General features: G+C 48.6%; 1 protein-coding gene across 1 annotated transcript in view; it reads right to left on the reverse strand.

Annotated features, from left to right (window-relative positions):
• Positions 1–15,476, reverse strand: part of exd (PBX homeobox extradenticle) — a 316,385-nt gene that overhangs the window by 62,793 nt on the left and 238,116 nt on the right. The window contains exon 3 of the mRNA XM_022845728.2: positions 2,286–2,524. Coding sequence (XP_022701463.1) covers positions 2,286–2,524 — 239 coding nt within the window. The remainder of the gene's footprint in view (positions 1–2,285; positions 2,525–15,476) is intronic.

Here is a 15,476-nt window from a genome sequence, read left to right on the forward strand (position 1 = left end):
CTCAAATTTGATTGGTCACCGCCCGCCTTTGATGGATTCGGCCAGCAAAGGGGCGGCAGCGGAGGAGGGCCTTGCGCCCACCCCCAAGCCAACGAACAGCCAACGACGTGCAGCTCGTTTCAGCCCGAGCACTCCTCCGGCCCCCTTCATCTCCCTAAAAAATCCCCGGTCACCACTATCCACATCCCAAACGCGTCAAGTACATATCCCCATGAACAATCCCATATCCCTAACGTCCGCCCTGTCCTCACACTATTCCTGTATGCCCCCCATAAAGTCTCGAACCCGCACGACCTCCAAATACTGGTGGCTCCACGCTTAAAAAGAACGATGTTATGTAAACTGCCATACTTTGGAATACTAGAAGTTGTAGTAGTGAAAGTACTAGTCGCAGTTTCGATGCAGAATGCTTCGCAATAAGAGCTGCTAGAAGCACGCGTTACTGCTTAATAGTGATAACGGTGCCGGAAATTCCTAAGAGATCATCTCGACAGTTTGACTCTGGCGTAGAATGTGGAGCTGAGCCAGTCACTACCCCTAGCTTGCTCATCCAAGTACATCAGGTAGAGTAAATCCGGTAATTGCCACCACTAGCAGTTGTAGTAGTCACGGTATAGTACTCGACGCTCGCTTAGTTGTCTGCGGCAGCTACATTCCGCATCTGCATAAGTTCGTGGTTGTTGTTGCCAGCAACAGTCGACCATTTCGGCAAGTTTCCCGGCTTCTCTTTCTGTCTGCCCCACGAATCACGAACGGTAAACTCCAGCAAGAAGCAGTTCGCTCGCGCCGACGTCTCGCGAAAAAGTGCCGGCAATAGTAGCGACGACGACAGCGACCACCACCACGCCGTTACGGCGATGAGGCAATAAATTACCGCCGCAGCCCATGGCCACCAGAACGACGCTGCATATGCCATAGCCGAAACGCCGTAACGGCCACAGCCACTAGCATTATCATTGCGTGCAACGGATACAATCGCCGCCGTCTTCGTTGTAGCAGACATAGTGGCACAGGAGAATCCTCAGTTACACAGCCTTTGACATAGTTCATTCATTCGCTAGTTGCGCGTGTGTGCTACGTCGAAGTCGGAGCCTACCATATTCCCGATTCTGCCTCTTGCTTGAACAGTACGAGGCCAACCAGCAACTATACCGTTCACTGGGCTGTTTCTGCTGCAGGAGCAGCAGTCGTCGAAAAAAGGACTCTAGGTATGAGGGTCCCCTTGCGCCGCCTCATCCATCATACCATACGAAGGCCAGACTGGCAGCTCACGTCACCTTAACTGACTAGGCCATTTTTACCTATGACATAAGACATGTGGGACTAGACAGGGGAGAAGGGATCGCGGAGAGTGCCCTACAGAGTAGCCTCCGGCGGTAGACTGATACTAGACAACGACGAGTCACTTTGCGCAAAAGAGCGAATAACCAACTTGGGAAGCCGGCAAAGAAATGAAAGAGAGACTGACAACTCTCCTACAGGAAGAAGCGGCAAAGAACAGCAGCCCAGGCCCCTTGAAAAGAGAAACCCCAACGAGGAACACGTCGGTTGGCCAAGGCAAGGACGAAAGATCGATCAAATGTAGGCTTTGGGACTACTATGAAAAAGCTTTACCAAAAAGAATCTGCCCTATTTGTCACAATGACTAGTCTCAGCAGCTGACTACTCCGTAATATTTTCAGGTTAACTGTACCAAACCGAAGTCACGCTACTTGAGCTTTGACTTCTAAAATGGATTCGGTCTGATGAGCATGCATGTCCGATTCGTTGTTAACTCAATCAATAAGACTAGAAATCTTTAATATAGCAAATAGTTCAGTAAATTTACTCAATCTTTCCCCAGACCACCTCGATGGACAAATACTGCAGAGGTAGTCGATTCTAATGTACATATGGTGATCGCTTTAGGGGGCTATATACACGCATGACGATCCACTGGGCACATGAACTGCTTTCGTACAAACGAATGAGTCTACGTTGGCTTGAGAAGGTAGGGGGAAACCAGCTTGTCCATACAAAAATTAACCCCTAAGGCTAATTTGTTATTTTGTGTGTTGGAACTATTAGTACACTTTATCTATATATGTAGGCAATGAAATTTACTGATTTCGCCTTTGTAGTTTATACTGTCACAACACGTATTTCATGAATAAGACTCAGTCAATCGGATCGAAAATCAAGAGCAACTGACATGGACTATTTGATAAAAACTCACTTCATATACTTTTACATGTATTTTATGTTGTTAAAACAGATGATTTCCGTCAACACTGTTTAGCACTTACCTGTTCATACTTCTCCAGCTCCTGATGGTATATTTGCCGGATTTGAGACAATTTCGCTCTGTAGTCGGAGTGCTCGATAGCGTTTTCACCCCCGGAAGCAGCTGCTGCGGCGTTTGCTGCCGCTCCAGCTCCGCCTCCTTTTTCCGGCCCCGCCACCCCTTCCGCAATTAACATGTTGTCCAGCCGCATTAACTGTGGATCAGGAGGTTCTTCCTCTTGGGTGTTCCGTAGACTCAGTACTGCAAGTAGGCATAACAAGGAAACAAAGAGCGTTGTTAAGTTTCAGCAGCCATTATCTTATCTCGACTGATTGCAGCAGAGTAATACGGTAGCTTCTTAGAAACAGTTTGAACATGAAAACAAAAATACACGCAGCAATGACTGTTATGAATTATAGTTACCTGTTACCACAAGCGCTCACCACACGCGCGGCGTACAGATCGCGGCAAATATCTACCGCTCGTAGCAGCATTCGTTGAGGATTCACAAAAATCTATCTAGTAAATTGTAGTGGTTCGTTGTCTAATATGCATAAAGCAAGTAATATGTTCCAACTCCAGAGAACGGCTGCGTAGTCGCCTCAGTCTTAGCGAGAGCCTCCCCCACAGTCTTAAGCAGACGCTGAGTTGGGCCGTCGGTAACTTTGTAATCAGAAAAAGAGAAACGATGTGCACCATCCTCTTCCACTACCTCATCTCCGGGTTCTTTCTCATCCTCACTCTTGCTCTATATCTTTATATACGAGTTTACATATTCCAGGGACATTTTCCCAGTGGCAAAATCCCCGAAGGATCGCCCTCCTGCCTTTACCGCCTTGCTTGCCCGCTTCTACATTCATCCTTCGTTTGTCACCCACCATCTCGGTATCCTCACTAGATCTCGTATCGTCGTCATAGAAGAGATGCTGCTGCTACTGTCGCTGCTAAAGCCTTTGCCAACAAACTCGCATATGCCGCGAGACAACAGTTCACATATACTTTCTATCTACCTAGCAACCCACTTATAGCAGATGAAGGTGAGGTCGCCGGGGCTGCTGCTGCTGTCACGGCTCCGTCGTAGCCTAATGACAACAATAATAATCTCAGCTTCTTCACTCTGCACTGCATATAACAGCAACAGCAGCGGCTGTACTGCTTTTCTTGTCGAGGTGTTTTTGAATATTCAGCAAGATGTGGGGTTAGAGGTGGTGGACGTACTGCTGCTGTTGTTGTAAGCCAGACTACGTCGAGCTGAAGGCGCTACTGCTTCGGTACGGCTGGTAGAAGTAGCCTTTTAGCTTTGCCACAACGAGGGCAAACGCACTTCAAGCTCCGGCTCGCTTACCAGCCAGGTACGAAAGAAAGAGAGAGAAAAAGCACGCAGGCAGCAATGTAAAGTTGGTGTGTATGACTTTCCTTCCACCCCGTTGTTCCGTTTCGCCGTACCTAACCCCCTACACGTTTGCTTACTTGAATGCGTACAAGGTTGCTCGAACTTTGAAGCAAGAGATAAAGGCGGCGGCAACGGCAACGGCAACGACAACGACAGCAGCAACAAAATGAAGCGAACGACATCACCGCTTTCCATCCCCTTACTTTTGCTTCTTTCCCAGCCCATTCCCACCATCCTATTTTGATCCCCAAGTCACCCTTTAGCAGCAGTAACAGGCCAACCGCAAGATCAGACCTGGGCAAAAGTAGCTCTAGTTACAGCAACAGCAACAGAGTAGAACTCGTTGGTCGTTGTCGTCGTCTTATGACTTGATTCAGCTCGACTTACTACCAGGCACTGCCGCACCTGTTTCCACCGCCGTCCTGTCGCGTGCAGCTTCTCCTCTACTGCGGATTGCGGATGCAGACTCGATAGCTACAGGAGCGGAAACGAACGCAGCGGCCTCGGAGCTGCGCGAGATCGGCACGCAAGTACATAATTCACTAGAACGCGGTGATCCCATCCTGCACATTCAGCTTCTCTCTGAGCTGGAAAAGGGGCCTGCGGGGTTGTGTCCAGATTAAAATTAACAGGTCACACAGGCGGCGGCGGCGGCGGCGGTTGCCGTGGCGCCTGCGGTGAGGCGACCAAAACTCGTGCTGACTGAATAACGCCGTCGACTTCATGGTCAGTCTCAGTCCGGCTTGTGCTTGTGGATCAGAGCATTCACTGGCAGCGGTGCTAACAACAACAACAGTAAAAGCATCGTCTATTGTTGGTCCGCTAGGTTGATGTTGGTAGCGATGTCGGGAGTTCGAGCAAGCTACGAACACGGAACGTGACCGTTGGGGCTTTAGCACTCACGCCCATAGAAGCAGCAACAGCAGCAGGAATGAGTGAGAGAGCGAATGAGGACTCGACATCGTCATATGACGCTACTGTGAGCAATTGACCGAGCTTTCATGGAACACAAAACTCCTGACGGGCTGTTAAGCTATCCCCCAGCTACAGAGCGGCTGGGACATTCTATGATCGAACCTACCGCCAGCGGACGGAACTGTACCACGGAGCGGTGGAGCTTGTCGGCCGACCTGCTTCTTTTAACGCTGCAGTCGTCAAAAGGAAAAAGCAGTTATCGTGTTGATACCACACCATCGAATCATACTGTTGTTTCTTATTCTACGCCCACTATTGCCGTTAATTATGACTTCGTACTGTACGTTGCACTGCAACTACCAACACTACTTCTACGACGACAAGTCCTGACCCTGATTTGAACCTTGTATCTACCTGGTAATGGTAAGCGCAGCAGTGAAGAGTATGGCGAATCCGCCCAGCACTTCTCTTCCTACTACTGTTCACTCCGTGTTATCCGTGCAAACCATCCCCGTGTCGGCCTTATTCTACTCGAGCCAGCCTGACGCGTCTCTGGAACCGCTCAGCTACTGCCAATGCCCTACGACCTCCTAGCTCTGCTCTTGCAGCCGACGCGCGTCTGCACTACTTTATTATCTTCTGTCTGCATTCTTCTGTACAGAACTACGCCGAAGGTGAGGCTTGCCGTTTGATGTAGCGCTACGAGTTTCTGTCCCATATGGCTTCGGGATGCTTCTAGTTATTTGCTTGTTTTGCTAGGGCTCCCGACATGTCCATACTAGCGGGCTAGGATAGCCAAGGGCAGCAAATGAAGGGCACCCATAGGGCGGCGACAACTATACAAATGGATAAAAGCACGAGAAGCAGCGTGGATCAGTGCGTGCAGGATCAGCAACTCTAGCACCTTAGCAGCAGAAGCACAAACTTCCTCCAGGAGAGTCGGTGCCTTAGCAGCAGCAGGAGCGAATGTTAATATTCAAGTAGCTCAAGTCAAGTAAGTGGGTCTCAAGGGCTGGGTGTCCAAGGGCGATAGACTAAGAGATCCTCTGCGAGTTATATCTGTGTTTTATAGCATAGTAAGCCGAAAAGGTTAGCTAGGTAGTGCGATACGGTAGATAACCTGCGCCGATGGATCTAACATAAAGTGCAAAATGAGAACATAATTTTATAGATGGTTACGCATGAAGTGTGAAGCTTTCATAATGCGAGTATATAATCATCACGTAGTTCAAAATGGTAAATGTTGACCGCGGTGGGTCTGCTCGCTGCAATGTACTCCGTTAAAATTGACTGCATCCAGAAAGGCACCAGGGGGTCTTCAGCTGCCCGATTTCAGGTCGGCCATGAATTCGAAATGAAATTCAACATGTTTTCGGCTTTTACGAGCCGCTTTCCCCATCCTTTTCTTGGTTATTCGTTGTTTACGCCCTGTATGCAAACGCATTCCTGCCGGCTCCCACTAAGAGCCGAAAGGTGACCAGCTAAGCCAGTTAAACCGTCCAACGATGCTGGTGAGAAGCAGGCTGCCAGTTTATTTCGACCGGCGGCCGCAGCAGTGCCGACGACGATCCGTAGTGGCGATGTCGACGGTGGTGTTGGCTCGTTGTTCGGTATGAATCCTTGAAGACTGCGGTAGCCGGTAAACGGGCGGAGAGTCGGCCAGCGAGCTGGGATGCGGACTGTCATCTCCAGAAGTTCATCATTCACTAACTACGCAAGGGCTCTTCAAACAACCCGCACAGCAGCTGCGGCGCTACCATGACCACCACCCATATCTTTTCGCTCTCTCCATATCTGTCTAGTGGAGGCAAGCCACGAGCAAACGAAGTCTAAGCAGGCCAACTAACAGCTAACCTATCAAGCAGACCAACCCCCCATTGCCCCATATACATCAGCATAACGCATCCAACTCCGCTGCTTGGTCTTTATGACAGCAGCGGCATAGGTCGCGCTTATTTCTCCTATAGTTTTCTATAGCTTTCATCATGAACGGATTTCTTTATTCCCCGATTTAGTCGCTCCAATTGCCCCCGCCCTGCTTCGTCGGATTTCCATGGCGCCCACGCACCAGCTCATTGGATGCCTGGCTAGCTGCCTGCCTGACTCCTTCAGTTGGTGTCCAGTAAAGCAGCCATGGACGGGAACAAAGACTGCGGGCTTTTTGACGCAGACAGGCAAACAGCGTCATGAATCATACACAAACACTGAGCAATACTATTAGTAGTAGTTCTTCCAAACATGAGGCTTGCTTTAAAAGCGATAACCAAAGAACGAAAGAATAGAAGTTCGTAGGTTTTTACCGCTACAGTTGACGCCGCTACTCTGCTGGCGTATCTTTCAGGCTTTCAGAGTTTTTTTTTTTTTCCATCAGATTTAATCGGATGTTCTCGATTGCACCCCGGGGTTCGCGTCTTGTCAAAATGTCCCTGCTTTAACAACCTCGTTTCTGCTGCTGGCAATCTGTTCATCCAGTGTTTCCTGCGCTGCCTCGCGCCGTGTGGTGAGCTATCGAGTAGCCGTGTTCTCTGCACTGATCGGTGTCACGTTCCAATACGTGAAAGGTTTGATTCGTTTCTGCGGACATAACCAACTTAATGCTTACTAGTTCTTCTCTTTTTTCCCCTTGTGCCTTTTACCTTCGAGCACCCTACCGCCAACGAATACCCCTTACGCTGTTCAACCAACGTCCTAAAATACCCCTCGGGTTCTACCTCTCCGTCGGCGAGCAAGGCGTCGTTGCCGTTGTATGTTCGTCGCCTGTACGACTTGATCGCCCCTGGGTCGTCATAAATACGAATGAAATTGAGTTGTTCTGTCGCCCAGCTTACCGAGAGCAACCAGCGAGAAAGCGCAAATCCGTTGAAGCAGAATGGACGACGGACCAATGCTAGTGGTGACGGCCATAATGTCGAAAAAATGCCACCGAGCCGTACCGAAGCTGATCGAAAAAGCCCGGCTAAACATTTGGTGGGCAGCAGCATCGCGTAAAACAATAGTCATTTATAGACGTCTATCGTTCGCTTTATGTATGAACTGACGCTTCGCACGTCCGACCAAAACCAACAACAGCCAAAGAGCTCACAACGGACGCTGATACTAACGGCATGCCTCGCCTCCGATCCTGCCTGGCACAGAATTTCCATAGAAGTAAAACGAATTTTACTTTCATTTTTTTTTTTAATATCATAGAAATTGCGATTAACTCGAACTCTGATAAAAATTATATTCGTCTGATGGATGTCTAATGTTAGATGGTTGAAAAATACTGTACAATGGTGGCTGCTTCAATTTTCGTGCTATAATAGGAAAAGCGCGGTAGTATGCTCCTGCTTTCATTTAACGGTATTGGTGGCCCGTTTGTTTTCCTCTATTCAACATGATGTGACAAACTAAGGATCAATTCCTAGTCAAATAAAAGTAAGGAGCGACGCAGAGGGTCCATGGCTAACTGAGAGAATGGTGAAGAAGTAATAGTTGCTGAACAATGCAGAACAGACACGCCACCACGGCACGATAGGAAAGACAATTGGCTAAGCGGCTGGGGAGAGCGGATGGAGGTTTCCCGCCAACGCGGACGATCAGCCCTTGTAAGTCCGGAAATTAACATTACCGGACCGCTCCGTTTGTGCGAATGTGTATCTGTATAAGAGTGTATCTGTCTGCTGCGTGTGTATGATCCTATATTTGAGGGGAGTGCAGACTGTAGGGGTAACCCTGGGGATCACTGCGAATGAAGGCGTCTAATATGCTGCCGTAGTGGCGATGTCACTGTCGAAAGAGAACATGTGGATGGCGCGCGCCACGGTAGAATTCTCGTCGCCCCCTGGATATCCTCCTTGCTCGTTCTTCTTCACTGTGTGCCATTGTATCCTCGCAGACATGGACCCTACAGTTGGAAGGAAAACAGCTAGTAAGTGCAGGTGGTGCAAATGACCAAATGGCCATGGTACAGATGAGAAGAAGGGGGGCGGAAAGAGACGGAGACGCGACCATCGCGTAGGAGGCCATGTGAGAGACCAAAAGATGGTCCTATCTTTCCCTTAGCGACAGCAGCAGCAGCTGCAGTGAACAGTGAGCTGCTGCTGTTGGAAACGCAGTCTGAGCTCACTACCCAACGGTCCGATCTGTCCCACATCAGCGCATTGGGCTATAGCAAACGGGATGTCGGTGCTAACACCCTACAACGATATGCAAATAGTGGTGTGACGTACGAATCTCAGTACATGTTCTACCAACAATCCGTAATGACTTTTAGCTTCTTTCGAAAGCCGGGAAAGAATTAGACAGAGGGTAGAGAGTGAAATTGCGGGGTTTAGATTTTACGCCATACACGCGTGTTTAGCTATTATTACTGCAATAGACACTGGCTTGAATTCGTTTAAATCGAGGACCAATCTCTTGTGTCAACGTCTACCGAGATAAATCGATCATATATATATATATATATATATATATATATATATATATATAGACCTGCTTATGCTCGTAGATGGCAAACATTTTACTACAACGGGGAAATCAGCTAACATAGAAAAGGAAGCTAATATCTTGTTATCTCTCAATTTTATGATGTAAACTACCATTCCATCTCAGCTCCATAATTTGACATAGGGTCATGCTCAGGTTTCAACACCCTCAACCTGTATTCAATTCACTTGCTGTTGATAATTTTTAAGGCAACGCTACCAAATAATCTGCCATGTGGCCTGTACGCATATTCGTCGGCTTCTTCTTTTCCCACACGTCTTATGGCCATTGGCACATGCACCTACGTAATTCCCTCACAGGTTCAAACAGAAGCTCCTGTTATTGCCACTGCTCACAGGTAATTTTCGCTCATTTTCGAAACAAAAAATCATAATGATAACAATCATGGTTGCAAAGATAAAGAGAGAAGTGCCGAGGCGGAAAGATAAGCCAAGTTAGAGGGAGAAACAGCGAGGGGTGTCAAGCAATGGAGGACAGCTGCAAACGAATTACAAAAGGACAGAAAAGAAGTTAGATTGGAGAAAAACAAGATAGAACCACCTAAAGCACTGAGAGAGGAAGAAGGAAGGCAACAAGAACGTAGTATTGTACCAGGGGGCAGACGTAGCGGGGGAAGGCAGTAGAGAAGGTAGAAACTAGCTGAGCGAATCATGCCACGATGCTAGGAAGGTTCAATGGGGACGGCACTCTCCTAGGGAGAAGGAAAAAGGGCGATACGTGGACGAAGACGAGGGAACACTCACACAAAAAACAACGATGATGTTGCGTGTTCCTTAGTGGTGCCTTTAACGGTGCAGCTGCGAGCAAGGACGGACATTTCACGGTGCTGTTGCTGAAGCTGTTTTTTAGCAAGTACTATGAATCGATGGTCGCTTCGTTATAGCTAAAGCTGCCCATACCAATACGGATTCTTCACAGACGGCAACCCAGTCATTCGTTCTTTCTTTTCCACACCTGAAGGAAAATAGCATTGCTCTATATATACTCTACTAGAGATCCTTGTATGAACCGCGTATTCGATGCTGTTCTTTTTCGTCTGCACGAGTTACTGCTACTTCTTCTCATCTGTCTCTCTCTCTCTCTCTCTGCGCCGGGGAGATCTTTAAACGTGTGGGTATTTGTGCGTGTGTCTAGAGCACGTGGGACCATCAAGCCATCCGACGACTCAGATAGTTGCCCACGATCAAGTCCGGCCTGCTTTGGTTGACTGCAAGATATAATCGCTCTGAACACACGAGTCAGTAAGGCCGGATCGGCCAGAGCAGCCAGATAGTGAGTACATTGCCGCTGGCCGCTGTTGCTACTGGCAAACTTCAGGGGGCCAGTTGAGCTTGCTGGCTAGCTGCTAGGCGCCGCTCGCACCGTTTCCGCTCCTAGTAGTAGAACGAGTGGCGCCGTTCAAGAAAGAGGCGGAGGCAGTGGTGATGGTCGTGGTGTGACTGGTGCTTTTTAATGGCCTTCTTCATTCTTTGCCAGGAGCTTGCCCATCTGCTTGCTGCAGCCCAAATGGCTAAATTCACCGTTTTTTGGATTCACCTTTTCTCCTTTGTCGTGCTATGTTGAACTAAGCAGCAGTGACGACGACGACGACCTGGACGAACGAGCGTAGAGCGATTTGGACGGATTCGTACTCGAAGGCAGCGGCTGAATTGCTGAAGCTCTGAAGCATTCACTCATTCGAAGTCGTTCCACTCGTCTTCCCTTTTTCTTCGCTCTGTCCTCAACGTACAGCACTACTTGCTTCCGCTGCCGCCTCCGGGGTTGCTTGCGAGGATGAATCTCCTGTCTACCCCAAACCCTACAGGCTAACTCGCACCCCCATCACTCGCCGTCGGTCGCCGCTCTCAATTCAGGGTAACTAGTTGCTGCTCACTTTGCGACTCGAGCCATGGCTGCCTGCTGACTGACTGGCTGGCCGAATTGAACCAGCTTTCCTTTAATGGGAAAGCGCGACATCGAGAGCAGCGGCAAAGGCAGTAGTCCCAGCAGCGTCAATTCAGATCCGGCCGACAGAGATCTTTGACAGACATCAGAGAGTAAGAGGCAGGCGCAAAGAGAGAGAGAGTCTAGGAGGAAACTAGAAGTGAGCAAGAAGCCAGTCTGAAAAAGCGATCGAACAACCCCCAAGGAGAGGGCACGAGGAACGAAGTACCAGCAGAAGCAGCAGCAACAGCAAGTAGCCTGAGCAGAGGTGCCGGTAATAGTCGCAGCGGCAGCAGTGGCGCGCGCTGTAGGGATTTGAAATCGAAACTGTGAAATTATGGTCATTTATATTTCATCGTCGACTGATTTTCATAGGGTCGCGCAAAGCGCACACCCTCTGAACGTTAATCTTTCGATCTCTTTATCTTACATGACCTCGTTGCCTACCAGGATGACGACTACTGCCACTACTTCAACTACAAATCTTAGTGCACCGTTTAAAATTCTTACCATTGACAAACGAAACGCAACTTGTAGTACGCAGAGAATCAAGGAAAGATCGTCTAGCAAATTTCATTTGGTATAGCAATGGTTGGACGTATTAGCTATGTTTATTTCACACCTGTCCGTCGATATATGATTGAAGCTTCATTTATACAACTGCATTGATTAACACAATAATACCTGTATTCGAATTTGTCATTTCTTGATATTTACGCAAACCACTGATACGTGCAGCTTATTGTAACGTGCATTCTACCGCAAACGGTCATGCACGATAGCAGGCATATGAGAGGCCTAACAAGAAATTAACGCCACCTATGAGACGATGCTTGTTCATGTACTTTATCGTTTTTGTATCAGATGTTCGCGCCACGTCGCCGTAGGTACAAAATTCTACCCAACTAGCTATGCTCTTGTGTAATAACTGCACAACAACAGATGTGTGAAGAAAAAGACGTCATACCGTAGTGCAGAAAGCACAGACAGGTCAGTTCGAGTTCTTGGACTCGTAAAGCTCCAGCTGCTCGCCGCTGTTAGGTGTTGCAGCTGCCCTTTAAGATCTAAAATACTGATCGCCTACCGGTGCCAACCGTCGCCGCCGGGAAACACCACACCAATCGGTGGTTTACGCCGATCGGGCTAAATTTGCTCGGCAGTAAATGCTCCAGTAGAACCAGCAGACCTTCTACGAACAATAGCTGCCGGGGGCAGCATCGGCGACCCTTGCCATCACCACTGCCAACGGCGACGACGACAACAACAGTGCATTGACAACATCCAGTCGTTGAGGGACTAAGCGAGCGAACGAGGGAAACTGCAAACCAGTAGAACAGTGAATTTACTGCTAGACAACGCGGCGGCGGTGGTGGCAGCAGCAGCCGAGATGAGTCAGGTTTACACGACTCGTGAACGAGGTAATAGTGCAGGCTGCTGCTACTTTGTTTTCTCTGACGCCGAAACAGCGCCGACACCAGCGTATAGATAAGACTACCACGCAGCTGTACGCTGGTGAACGAGGAGGAAGGCGAACAGGTAGGTAGGTAGGCTGATAAAGGACGACATGATGTGTTGTCCTTTGGGATTCTTCTTTGGGACCCCGTCTTCGTATCGCCTGTACTCGCGAGCACCACAACGCAAGCGGTTTGTCGTACTGAAGTGATGTGCCAAGAGCCTGGCGGTTGGAGTTCGGCGCCCGACAACACGGGGAGCACGTTTCGATAGATAGTGAGCGAATGAGCGGATGGTAGCGAGGCGTTTCTTTATTGCACTTTTATTGGCCTCTCTACGCGTCCGCCGCTGCTGCTTCTGCCGTTCACGTTGCGTTGGCGCTCTGCTCACTATAACGACCGAGACAAGACTCAAGGCGCCTACGGCCACCCTTGATTCGGCTTATCTTCAAGGGAGTCGACAAGGCAGTGATTGCAAGGATTTCAACTCCTTCTGATATTCGGTCCGTGCCGTTCCAGGCCTCCAGAAGAACAAGGCAGCGCAGGCGAGCGCGACGACTCGTAGACAATAGTTGTCCGTGTAGATTCTGGAGACACCAACAATATCATTAAACCTCGAGCATAAAGCGAGCAAAAACTTTATCAAACAGCTGACCTTTTCTGTTGTTTCACACATCTCACACAGTAAGTTCACTTCGCAAAACTCACTTTCATTCAATGCATTAATCGTAAAAAGATATCTGGCAAGGAGCTATTTCGTCTGCTGATACTTTCGCAGTGATGCCGCTTTTTTTGTTTTTACTGCATGTGCTTTTGTGGTGATATAAGGTTTGAAGCGTGCGTGTGACTGTGAATAGCCCAACAGATCGAGATCGAAACGCAAGAGTCAAGAATTTGTAATTTGTAGAAACGTACATTAGAATCCTCGAATGCCCCTAGAATGGAGCTCTGCTAGCCGTTTGAGGCAAGCATGTTGGCTAGATGCTGGCCATCGTCAATAGAAAGTCTCGCACAGCCATCTGCTCAACCAACTGGTTCACCGCTGGACGGAGGACGCAGGCCGACCAGGCAGCCACCCTTGTATCATTTCCGCGTTTCCTGCAACCACACCGCGGTCATCGGAGCGTACCGGCCGCAAAATTGGTCCAATATGGCCGTCCGCAGCTTTCCTCCCATGCTGTATATCTCCTCGTTGCATTGGTGGTGATTCGGCAGCACCACAGCGGTACACGACAGGCGAACATAGCGTGGCTATGCAGCAGCCAAAGTCCAGGTGGGATTGGCCGCCGCCGTGCACGATGGACAAACTATTGCTGAACAAGCCGACGGTGGCTCGGTGATCCCTTCTACATCATGTGACCAGCGACCCAAAAGACATCACCGCGTACATTCTTAGTCGAAATCAAGCAGAATCAACCACCGTGGTCATCGAAGGGTAGGCAACCTAGGGCAGATATCGCAAGTGAAAGCGTGTTGGAGAATGAGAGTCCAAGACACGCACCGAAATAGAATAACAAATAAACTGCATCTACTAGTAACAGTAGTATCAGTAGTAGCAAATGTTATGGAATTAGTAAATGGCCCACTATACGGTTGGCGTTTCAGCGGTGACAGTACTGTTGCTGGTCCAGACTTTTACCATTCATCGGCTAGAGCTCCGTGAAGTTACGGGTTAGCGGATGCTGTCTGCAGATCAACATTGCAGCAGCCCTATCCGATGTGTTATCGATGTTTTGAACGTATAGTAACATATTATACTGGTACGCTACAAAAACGATAATGATCGTTCCTGCCTATGTAATCTTTCAATTTTGGCCTCGACATTGTCTTACGAGTCACATAATTTTGTTCACGCCATTTTTAGTAAACGACGAAGACAACAAAGTAGCAGAATGTGTAGAAACAAAATTCAAGTTTATTCCCTCAATGAAGCTCGAATGGACTACATTTTGTTGTTTCGATGCTTCTACAAGAACTGAATTTGTCTAAGAGGACGATTTTGACTGGCGTATAGAAGCGTACGTAGAGAGGAATTTCAACAAATTCGCAAGCAATGCGAGTAGGAAAAGCACGACGAGATCCCTGGTTGCCTTACTTACGTTAAGACACAGCGCGCGTCCTGATTCCTACCGTCTTACAACTGCCCCCGAGTCCCAATCCCTATTGTCCTGACTTCCTAGACAGAGGTTACAGCCAACCACAACGACATACCAAAAGGAGGGATGCATTTCCAGCCATTACATCAACAACCGGCAAATAGAACCGCAAGCTCCAGTGGCAATGTGGGCAAAATAAACAACATATAGGAATGCGGAATATTTGTCAGCGTGGTAAAGCAAGCCAGGCCTGAATGAAACACTGGATAGCAGGCAGCAGATTGGTAACTCAGAAGCAGCACCTATCGCGACTGTAGGCAAACAGGCCGCCGACGGAGGTGCGCTCTAAGCGCTCTAGCTGGCCTAAAGGAGGTAAAACTCGTCAGTGGGGTGTTGTGCGTTGCTACCAATGAACTCCCCAATGAAGCAGAAACGTATGGGGTTAGGCGCGAAAACGTACAAGCTAGGAACTGCTAGACAATGAAAGAAAGCGAAATAGAAGAATGAACGAAGCAGACGAACCGAGAACTAACAAATATGAGGCCACGGGCGAGATGGAACGCTTTCAAGTAAAACAAGTCTTCATCCCTGCGCACTAAGTGAATCCTATAAACGTAAATACACCAAACAATCCCAGCCTACTGATTTCGCGTAGTAAAGGACGAGAAATGCTCCTCAACAAAATCCTTTCTCTTCCTTTAGGATAGACTCAGAATAAGGTCTCTAGATTGCTCCTGGTCTTCCAAGCGTAGAATCTATAGCAAACCCGCAGTAGTGGCAGGTAGAGAATATGAAGAGAGATGGGAGTATAACATGTCGACGATGTAGGATGCGACAGGATACAGCGTTATGCTACGCGACGCCCCAGTTCCAGCAGCAATGAACGGAAAAGCACCGTTCTGCCGTGCAAAAGGGGCAGTAGTACTCTAACAGAGGAGGTAATGGTT

Source organism: Varroa jacobsoni, unplaced genomic scaffold, assembly GCF_002532875.2.
Source record: "Varroa jacobsoni isolate VJ856 unplaced genomic scaffold, vjacob_1.0 scaffold_123, whole genome shotgun sequence".
In the NCBI taxonomy this organism is placed as follows: domain Eukaryota; kingdom Metazoa; phylum Arthropoda; class Arachnida; order Mesostigmata; family Varroidae; genus Varroa; species Varroa jacobsoni.